Below are 11295 nucleotides of genomic sequence, written 5' to 3'. Positions count from 1 at the left end.
ATTCTTATAAATTTTGCTCAATTATGTATGAATAATGTATATCGTCTCTTAAAAATAAATTGAGTATTATAGTTTTATATTACTTAATAAAAATTTTGGCCTTTTCCAACACAAAGTTGTTTTGATTGAAAAATAGGTATCTGGGTCACATTACTTATTTCGCATTCTGAAATTGCCCCGATGCCGACAGTCGAAGAGAAATGACATAATCGATACGCGTTACTATTTTTCTCAAGATGTTAAATCAGAAAAATTTTAATTTTAAATCAGCAAAATTATAGCTTTTTTTGTCATTTATGCAACAATACAGAATAAACATTAAAATGACTGAAAAAAAATTGCTAGATCCTGAATACGAGTGGATTATTCGAACCTGCACAAATGCCTTCAACGTATATCTAACGATGATGCATTTTATATTTTACGACAACACTTTGAGTTTGCAACCAGAAAACTCTGGTAAGTCAAAAAGCAAAATTCTTTTACATTTTTCGCAATTATGTGAAAAATAAAATCTTCGGTAAGAGCACGTCTTGTGAAAATTTCAGATATTTCGCTCCTATCGTACACGGTGTTAATGGCGGCGTTGGATCTTTTCGCGTACTGTGTTTATCAGTAAATCAATAAATTAGATTACAAGCACTAGCAACAATGCGATTCGCGTCGTAGAAGAAAATAAAAATCTGACTTTATATAGGATATAATTGAGGATATAAATATGATTTTTGTAAAAAATATTCAAAACTTATATTTTAAGTCGTCTTAGTGAAAATTCTCAATGCGGAATTGTACAAGACGTTTTTTTCATAATCGTACTCTAAGTATCATAAAGGATAAAATATGAAAAGGAAAGGGAAGGTAAGGTATACGGTATATAATACAGTACTAATCATCTTTATGTGTTCCAAAAATATTCTAGTTGTCTCTCGCTCTCTCGCTCTCTCACGTACTCATCGTCTCGCTAGACATCTCTTTCTCACACAACGTCCTCTCGCACTTTCTTTCTCTTCGCACTATCTAATGTATCTATTGTTCAGTCAAGCCACATACAAAGCCACACAAATCTGCAAGTTGAGAAAGCAACGGATGCTTGCATGTACCTTCTTGAGCTAATCTAGTGATAATCGCACTCCCTCCTCCAACACTATGAAGCATTGAAGTTACATTTTATTGTGATGTTACGACAAAAAAAGATTCGGCGCAAAGATAATGTACAGTGGAAGTGTTACGACCTTTTGTTCCTACCAAATGATGCGCGTATCCAGTACCGCAGTTTCGCATTCTAATTTGTTCTGTGCAATCGCCAATCCGTATATAATTATAATTATTATCTATAGCAGATCGCCATCTGTTATAATCATAATTATCATATCATGGAAGGCAATAAAGCAATTTCAAGAAATTAATAGATATACCGAATTAATCGTTTTCTTTTCGTTTAAGTTCATATATATTGCGATGAGAAATGACAACCAAAATACAAGAATGAACAGTACATAAGACATCTTTTTTCTCGCTCTGTGACGCAGGGTGATTAAAAAGTAATTAAAGAAAATGCAAAGCGTAAGTTTACGAATATCAATAATACATTCGTTTCTACTGCGACGTTATTTTTAAAAAAGAAAGCATTTAATGCTTACATTTATGATTAAAATAAAATGTTATATATGTAGCCAAAAGTAAATGTCACCAAATCGCCAAAATTACAGATGGCTCGTCGAATAAATGAAAATAAAATTGTTGGATAACACCCAATTCACGGAGCGACTGGACGCTGCACTCATTTATTTACATAAATACTTATTACGATATACATATACCGAACAAATAACGAACGGAGAGCAAATATAATTTTTATTACCCTTGAAAACATATATGCTTAGTAAATATAAACAAAATTTAATTCACATTTAATTCTATTACAAAATTGATAGACATTTTAATTTCAACTTTGCGCTCGCTGTTCGCTCGTTGTTCATTTGTCAAGTATATCCACATCTCTTTTGAGTACTCTAGAATTTTATAATTTATATACTTATACTGTACACATACAACCGAAATTCTACCGCTAGCGAATTTATAATGTATGTACATAATTTGGCGGTTTTTGTTTGAAAATATTTTAAAAATCCTTACACACGACATACACAGTATGATCGCTATAAACCTATATTCGACATCTGCATGCATTTTAATTTGCATTCTTATCGCCAATAGCGACGGGTTCATACAAGTGGAAGAAATTTCTGTCAGCCTTCGCTACAACGTTCGTACAAAACAAAACGTAAATATATAAATATATCGAGAGTTCCGTCCATTATCCTTCGCAAAACTAACCGATCATCACTATATCTTTCCTAGAAAAAAAAAACTTCAAACAGGCGATAACATACATTATTTCTATCATTCCTTCCTTAGACCTCCTTCTTGAGATATAATCTTTGATAATCTTCTTGATAAGTAACATACTGCGCGTTCGATTTACCAGGTTTTTGTATGGTACTGCCGACCGGCGAATTATTAGGAGAGTATTTCATTTCTTGTAATTCCTGCAGCTCTTTCAACGACCTCATTACCATCTGGACATCTTTCTCCTGTTCCGTTGGTTGTATCGTATTACCCAAGGTATCGTCCGTAATAAAACCATCTTTCCGTTTATCAGTTAATCCTCGCGGCGAAGAGTCGTCGTTGATAATCTGACTGAGGAAATTAGTTGCAGCAATCGTTTCCTCGTTTTGTCTTTGTTCCTGTTCCTCCTTCGAAAGGGTCGGTTGCTGTGGCATAGGCACTAGGTCTTGGTTAATAGGCCCTGTCTGTTGCTCAATCATCTTGTGATCCTTCTTTCTTTTCTTTTGATCGTGCGACGATTTATGCTTGACTTCCACACATCGCTCTCGTTTTTTCTCCTTTTTGTCAGTCTTGTTGATCATTGCGTCGACATCTTTATCGTCCAATCTCTTATCGCATTTAACGTCAGTATTTTCCTGCAAAAATCTGTGTTTTAAGGCCTGTCCTGACGAGTAGGAAGTATCTTGTCTGTATATGGAATGATGTCCAGCTGGAAGAGTTTCGTTTGTTTTAGAATGACTCACGGGTTCTGGACATGCCGTGATAGAAACTCTATCCTTTATTGTTTCAGTTAGCTTTGGCGATACTTTGTCGTAATCAACACGTGTTATAGATAGAGAACTATTTGTTAAATCCATGAAATTAAATTTCTCAGCGTGACTCTTCATTGGCTTTTGTGCCATCAGTTGTGCTGTAGGTACTACAGAAATTTTACCAACTGTGAAATTATTGGCGGAAACCGCGGCACATTCTTGTTGCAGGCTCGTACTATTCTCTGTATGCTTGTCTTTATATTTACTACTATGTTGTTTTCGATCGATATTGACGTCGTTAGACTTCGCTGTCGTTTGACTTGCAAAATTTGTCGAATTTTCACCGATGATCTGAACTTTGGACATATTCGTGTTTGTCCTCTCATTTTCTTGAGATGAAAGATTATTCGTGTTTGTTGCATCGTTCTTTGTGACAACATTGCAAACTTGAGTATTGACAGAAGTGGTAACGTTGTTTGCACTGACCATTTCTTTTGGCTTCTTCAATTTCTTCTTAATGCTAAAATCGTAATAATTTATTAATATAAAACAGCATATGAATACTGATATCAAAGAAATATGTAAATATAAGATAGGAAAAAGGCAAACCGTATATAATAAGAAACAAAAGTGTAAGATTATCTGTGTGCATTTAATAATAATAAAATATATATGTTAATTAAAGTAACTAAAGCAATTTGTGCATGTATAAGAAACTAAAAAGAAACATCGAAAACTCGAAAAATAAATTAACATTAAACATTTGCGTACAAGGTAATGTTATAATCATATAATCTTGTTTTATCTATAAATGCATTAAATTGAGTATCACTTTCGGTAGAATATGACTTTTTTTCTAGGAATCCGTTAATGTTTTGAGCGAAGAAGTAGAAATCAGTATTAATCCATTACACCTTCCTAAAACATACAATAATCAAACAATGAAGCGAAAAAGGAATTAACTTTTTTATATAGTCATGTGACAACACGCCAGATTTCTTGGTCGCAATTTTTGCAAAGAAATTAGTTAAATCAATCTTCAAAGATCTTGATCCTAATTCAGATACGCACTCCTTTCACTTTAGTGAAAATAGGAAAAAAACCATAATAAGGGACTTTCATGCACACGAAACAAAGCACAAATAGCGAAAGTTTTCTTATAACGCTAACGTAGACATTAGTGTACCAATAGTGAAGAATATAAGTGTATAAGTAATAAAGTAATATATAATATACTTACGCGGGTTCAACTGGACTAGCATATTTTAGCAAAGTTTGCAATCGCACGTATCCGGGTGGCCACAATGGTAAGACTTTTGTATCTATAAAAGTAGCCACAAACGATTCCATACTCTCTTTTCTTGATCTGAGAATTTTGAAATAATGTCTCCTGGCGTTTGCAATTTCAAGAACGAGTTTTCTAAAATTGAGATTTTTATATACATGATAAATGTGGAATGCGTCAAATTACATATAAATAATCTAGTTTTGATCAATAGCATACTTTGCTTCGTCAGTCCATGGAAATCGTTTCCGTGGTATTTTCGGCTTTTCCATATTTTTAGATGAACCATCTTCCTCATCGCTGCTCTCCGCGTCTGCAGGAGTTCCTTCAAAACCCCTGAAACCGATCAATCAATTACATTCTAATAAAGATAATATTACGAAGATTCATGATTCCGCGATGACAAAGAATGATGATCAGCATTTGTTGTGACAGAATTCCGCGATCTTTAATTCTTCTTTAATAATAACATATGATAAGTAATCAAATAGTCTCGTCATCGAATTGTGTCCCAGATCAAATGCCTAGTTTTCTCGTTTGACATAAAAGATGATTCTAGTGATGAACCAAACACTGATACTGATGATAAAAAGCCCCGCATCTTCCTCTGCTTTCTCAATATGACAGATGAAGAATAATGTGCACAAGCTAAGTAATAAAATGTCTTTTCCTCTATATGCAAACATAATCAATCATATGAATGTTGATAATTGAGAGAGCAAAAGCATGTAAGCATGAAGAGATTAGAAGGAAAAGATTAAAGACGATAGAGAAAAAAGATAAAGAGAAAGAGCAGTCGAAGAGGCGAGAATAGAAAGGGGTTCCTCTTACGAGGGGCGCCTTACCAACAGTACCGATATATCTCCCAGTATAATTGAGGACTGAGAAATAAAAAATTAGAATAAGTTTATAGTCAAAAAATTATGACCTATATAGTTTTTTAATATTTTTTACTATTGCGTTCTCTCTGGCAAACTGGATTCTTTTTTTAAACTGTTTAATATTATAAAAATTAATAATTTATTAAATAGAATTAAGACATATTATTTAAAAAAAAGAAGTGAACTGCCGCAGCAATCAAGAAAAAAAGCTGCGGCCAGACCATTACTATTATACGATATATAATAAAGTTACTCACTTTTCATCAGCAACTTTCTGACATTCCTTCATGTATTTGTCCATAACTGAAGGCATAACATTATCAATGAGCACCTTTAATCTGCAAAGTTAATAAACCTTGTCAAACATAACTTTTAAAAAATTAACAGATAATTTGTATATTACTAATAAGTATAAAACAATAAATTTATTATATACTATATGTATTATTAAAGCAGCTATCTTACTTTTGCATCGGTTCATTCACTCTGTGATCGGCGTCTTTTAAATAAAGCTTCTTAGCCCTACTAAGAAGAGTAATTTTGCTACAAGGTAAAAACCGCACAAGATGTCCATAGGTTTGTAATCTTATACTAGGCGAATTCAATATTCGCAGTTTCTTCTCTAAACTGTAATAAAAATAATCGGATATTAAAATAATTTTCATAATTTGTGTGATTTGTAATTTGAATAATTTATAATACAGACTTACTTAAAGAGTATTTCGTTAACTGTGCTATTAAAGAATTTACTTTTGCCGTCTTTGCTGTTTTCCGCTTGAATTTTTAATTTATTTACTATATCTCTTATATCATCGGGTAGATTCTCAGGTAAAGACGCCTCCTTATTTTCCATTTCCTCTCCGTCAGATTCAACACAAAGGTAAGCACGAGATTTTCCCGAATCCATTGTATCGCGACTCGATTCATCTTCGATTCCTCTAGCAGCATTGACGACACTCTCTATCGCATCATCAATATTGCTGTCTTTAGCCTCCAATCTTTTTAGATCTATTTTCTTCACATCATATCCGTTACTATTGGATGATTTCTTTTCGAATTTTTTAATATCAAACTTTTTCTCAATTATTTTATTTTTCTCTGGTTTATCAGACTTTTTCTTCTCTTCTTGATCTTCTGAAGCTGAAAAGTCATATTTATTTCACAAATAATGCGTGAATCAAACATTTAAAAAAAAATTTATTAAGTTAAGCTTTCGGCACACGATACAATTTTTCATGCTAGATCGCATACGAGGCGTCTTAATACGTGTCCTGATTGGCTCGAACGATTATGTCACCAATCGTAAGCCAATGAAGATACGTCATAAGACGCCTCGTATGCGATCTAGCTTGAAAAATCGTATAGTGTGCCAAAGGTTTTAATATATTAAAAAGTAAGAAATATTACCTGTACCTCCCTCAGCATCTGTCGTCTCGTTCTTTTCCTTCCGTCTCAAAAGCTCCAAATCTTGTTGAGAATTTTGCTGTTGTGCGTCCTGCGTCTGATGATTTTGCGGCTTTTTCCTTTTTTTATTATGTTCGTGATTAACTTTTTTCTCGTTATTTTCTTCAATTTTCCGTCTCTGTTAATAAGCGTTATTATATTATTACAAAGTAACATACGGGGAAGAAGCAAATAGTATCGTATATTTAAAAATTAATTACTTTTCGCGGGTTATCACCAGTAATATCCTCTGTCTCATCGTCATCCGAAGAGCTAATGGTTCGTTTATCTTCTCTTTTAGGACTATCTACATCTTCAGTATCCTCCTCGCTACTTTCACTACTCTCCTCATCATCACTGTTATTATTATTATTATTGTTGTTGTTGTTGTTGTTGTTGTTGTTGTTATTGTTATGGACTAACGAACGTCTATCAGCTGCTCTAAACTCGAGAGCTCCGCAATTAATATAGAAACCTCCGTGCGCTGTAGTCATCTCTTCGGGTACGATTTCATCATACTGTTGGCAAAATACATAGAATTATAACATTAAAAACGACATTTTTGAGGACATTTTTTTCTATAGAAAGAGGAGCTTCACATACAGCATCAGTATTGTCGATGAAAGAGTCATTTTCGTCATATCCCGCACCCAAGTCTACGTAATCGTCATACTTGTGCCTTTTCTTTCCCATAGTGGATGTTCCCTAAAGCAACAAAAAAATAATTATCGTTTATGCAATTTCATTTATCCAACCAAAGATTTATCATTTTTCCATCAACGTACATATTTCGCCTCAAACCGTCTCGCCATATCTCTAAGCTTATCCTCGTCATCGTCGTCGTCGAACGGGTCCAGTCCATTGGTCGCGTTCTCATCTCCCCTCTTTTGTTCTTTCCGCCGCTTTTTCTGCAAACAGATTAATTTGCAATTATTCGATCGAGTACGTATCGAAACGTTTTGTTTGCAAACTGACCTAGTAATACACAATCAAATCGCTCTCGCTCTTCGCTCTCTGTACTACTTTCACTAATTTATAAAAAATTCAGATCGATCAGAGAGAATAGACCATATCTGTACACGTAGTCGTATAAGCACTCGAATCCAGTTTGAATATATCGTTGATAATGACGAGAGGCATTGAGAGGCGTTTCACAATCAACGTATATGAAATTTATCGGTAAAAATCCATTATTTCTATTATGTTTATTTCTCCTAAACGATAACTACAAAATTGCTAAAATCCATTTAACTATGAATGACCTAATATCTCTAAATTACAGCAAAAGTTATAAATAAAAAAATCTCGATTATTTTCAAAATGTAAGGATTAATAAGGAATAGTCCGTGATTTAATTCGCATTATTTTTCATCGAAAATTGTAATCATAGTCTTTACTCCCAAGATTTTCGCAAGATTATCATGTTTTCCATGGCGAAAGGGATAAAAATCTAAGGGAAGAATAGAGATGACATATAGGAGCTCTGGAATGGACGCCTCGGCTCCGAAAGGGTGCTGGATGAATGTCCACCGATACCAGGAGCGCATAAAACGGGAGTGTCGTCCTTGTGATTTCACGCGCGCTTTCCTTCGCGTCGCGTCGCGAACCACCTCCTACGGTCTCCTGTTCCCCTATCGAAGAGACGCCGAATCAAGCGATTGATCCTGCCTGCAAGACGCAGCTATTGACGATCGAGAATTGGTTGTCCCCTATTTCTTTTTTTTTCCCTACGCAAACGTGTCTCAAATCAGCCTTGTTAATCGTCCAATTAGTTGCTCAATCAATCGATGAGATATAACACGCGGTATCGCTTTTCCCCCACATTGCTCCACCGCTTGCGGTTATTATTGGAATTCTTAACAAAAAAAAAAGATATGGAGTTAACCCAGTAACACGAAACGAGATTTCATCGTTTGATGAATTAAAAAATTCAGAGTGAAATTGAATGGAAAAGAAAACGCGAGCGCGACGAAACGGTGATGAAATAATACAAGAGAAAGAGAGAGAGAAAGAGAAAGAGAGAGAATGAGAGTAGTTAAAAAATTAAAACAAGCCTATTGAACGTGGCCTTTTGTCAAGCGACGAGAGACCAACGTTCGATTTTCAGGAACACCGATTTCGCGCTCGAATCGCAAAGCACAATTAAAATCATCCCACGGACGGCTGCGTATAATCATGGACTTTACATTTGCGCAAATTTTCGAAACGCGCGCCCCCGCCACTCGGAAATTTGATTCGCCGACGCGAATTTGTGCCACGTTTTTGAAACACGTGCGCGATCAAAACAAAGTTGCAAATTGCACGCGCGGCAACGAGCGCGGCCATCGATGGAAATGAAGCGATCGCGACGCGTGGGCCGGAGGAAAGGATGGCCTAGGCGACAAGGGAACGAGCGAGTGCGAACACGCACATTTCTCGCCTTTCGTCCCATCAAACCCGTCGCCGTCGCGCGAGACACAAAGAGCGATTGTAAAGCGGCGCGACGAACCTGAATAATTTGTGCGCGCGCGAATGTCCCGAAAATAAAATTATACTTTATTTAACGATACGCGAAGCATATTCGGCAAAGCCGTCCGATAATGTTCATAAAACCGTTTCGATTTATTTACAAAAGATGGAAAAGATAGTCCCGAATCGTCCCGGATCAACAGTGTGGCACAGGATCGTACTTATTCGCGAATGCATCCCACGAAAGCAGAAACGGCTGTTTGAACACTCGCCAACTGTCGGGAAAAGAAACAGATTAGATTAATTCGAGTTTTATTTATTTATTTTACATTACATCGGAATTATATGTCACACGTGGGGAGGAGGTATGAACGCGTGACACGCGTCTCGAGCGGCGTACTCGATACGTGTTGACGGTCACGAGCAATCCTCTCTCTTTCCCTTTCTCCGGTGCATCGATCTACAATTCAGAAAGGAGAGTCCCGCAGCACGCTCTCTCGCGCGCGCGTGAAATAAGAGACCTCCGTGTACGACACACACGTTCACGCCGTGTGTGTCGCGCACTATTTCTCTCTCTCTCTCTCTCTCTCTCTCTCTCTCTCTCTCTCTCTCTCTCTCTCTCTCTCTCTCTCTCTCTCTCTCTCTCTCTTTCTCTCTCCTCCTCCCTCTTTGTCTCCCGCTTCCCAGCGATCGCGTTTTCCGCGTATCCTTCTCCTCCGTGCACCAAGACCCGGCGGACACGAGTACGTGGCTTGCGAAATAGACCGGCGTAGACGGTCTGTACACACGAATAAGGCATCGCCGTTGCCGTGTGTGCGTCTCTCTCTCTCTCTCTCTTTCTCTCTCATTCTCTCTCTCTCTCTCTCTCTCTCTCTCTCTCTCTCTCTCTCTCTCTCTCTCTCTCTCTCTCTCTCTCTCTCTCTCTCTCTTCTTCTCCGAGGAGGGGAAAAAAGAGAGACAGAGGAGAATGGAAGACGGAGACGGATAATACGCCGGACGGTCTCGTAATGGCAACTCTCTTGCAGACGTTTTACGAGCGGAAGGGACGCACGCGAAGGACGCCGCGTTTCTCCCGAGAGAAAGAGAAAGAGAGAGAGAGAGAAAGAGAGAGAACGACGTGCACCTCGCTGGTGCGAACCCGACTGCCGACTGACTGACTGACGCTGCGCCGTCCGCCTCGTGACAGGACAGCCGCGACGCTCCGTACGTCGCGCGACGGCGATGACGTTGACAACCGCGCGCCGAGAATCCGGCACCGCGGAATCGATCAAAAGGAACCGTTCTCGCCCGTCTCCGACGTCCTTACGCGCGGGAGATGAGGAGGAAGAGAGAGAGGGAGAGAGAAAGAGAGAGGTGGACAGACGGATTCCGGCGCGCGGAACGCGAACCGCGTGACAATCGCGCGGCCACCTCTGTGACCGAGGATCTCCTCCCCCCCCCCCCAACCCCTCCCTGCAACTTCTCGATGTCGATGTCGACGTCGACGTCCCATCGATAGGACACACGCATTCTCGCTCTCGCGCTCCCCGTCCCCACCCCCCCCCTCCCCCTTTCTCGCGTCGCGCATTTACACACAGGCACGAACACGCTCTCTCTTTTTCCTCCTTATTTCCCCGTATGTTTCGCGTGTATGTATGCACAAGCTTGACATACGGTCTTTTGTTTTCACCTCCTGGGGTGCGCGGGGCTGATCGCACGGTAGCCTCACCTCCGCCGACTTGAGGAGATGCGCGTAGTTGAACTCCGGGCACGTCTTCTCGTTGGACTCGGGCAGGGTGAGCGTGAAGCGGAAGGAGGGCGCGAGCTGCTTGCCCATATTCCCCTTTTTCTCCTTCTTCGTCGCGTGGCCCAGAGGCTCCGGGAACTCCAGGGTCTGCAGGGGCACCCGTTTCGCACCCTCTGACATTCCTTTTACATTTGTCGCCGAGCCTAACGCGGATCACGGAAACACTGCGGGCTATGCGACCGCGGCAACATGATACACCTCCTCGCACTTCTCTCTCTCTCTTCTCGGAGATTAAACACCGCGCGGACGCCGCCGCTCACACGTCGCCATCTTCGGCACGACTGTTTTTAGAGTGCGCCACGGACGACGCGCCGCGACGCCCACCGCGCCTGCGCCCGCGACTGCCACCGC

The 11295-nt window shown here is 39.0% G+C and overlaps 1 protein-coding gene and 1 long non-coding RNA gene across 6 annotated transcripts; one reads left to right on the top strand and one right to left on the bottom strand.

Annotated features, from left to right (window-relative positions):
* The first annotated feature begins 46 nt into the window (after window positions 1-46).
* On the top strand, window positions 47-2371 carry LOC118646891. Its single transcript, XR_004964293.1, has 2 exons — window positions 47-459; window positions 549-2371. It is a non-coding gene; the product is annotated as an uncharacterized LOC118646891 (long non-coding RNA).
* LOC105830093 (yemanuclein) lies at window positions 879-11248 on the bottom strand. Of its 5 annotated transcripts, none has more exons than XM_036290772.1 (12): window positions 10828-11248; window positions 7496-7618; window positions 7314-7415; window positions 6932-7228; window positions 6675-6849; window positions 5978-6407; window positions 5733-5894; window positions 5525-5605; window positions 5232-5267; window positions 4606-4722; window positions 4342-4521; window positions 879-3621 (listed from the first exon to the last, which is right to left on the bottom strand). In XM_036290772.1, the coding sequence occupies exons 1-12, from the start codon at window positions 11062-11064 to the stop codon at window positions 2415-2417; spliced, it is 3147 nt and encodes a 1048-aa protein (XP_036146665.1). In that variant the 5' UTR covers window positions 11065-11248; the 3' UTR covers window positions 879-2414. The 5 variants fall into 5 exon arrangements, with proteins under 5 accessions (XP_036146665.1, XP_036146667.1, XP_036146668.1 ...); XM_036290774.1 differs by having other exon boundaries at window positions 10867-11064; XM_036290775.1 differs by having other exon boundaries at window positions 10812-10949.
* Between the last annotated feature and the right edge of the window lie 47 nt (window positions 11249-11295).

Source organism: Monomorium pharaonis, chromosome 8 (assembly GCF_013373865.1).
Source record: "Monomorium pharaonis isolate MP-MQ-018 chromosome 8, ASM1337386v2, whole genome shotgun sequence".
Taxonomy (NCBI): Eukaryota; Metazoa; Arthropoda; class Insecta; order Hymenoptera; family Formicidae; genus Monomorium; species Monomorium pharaonis.
This window is presented reverse-complemented; position numbering and strand designations above follow the sequence as displayed.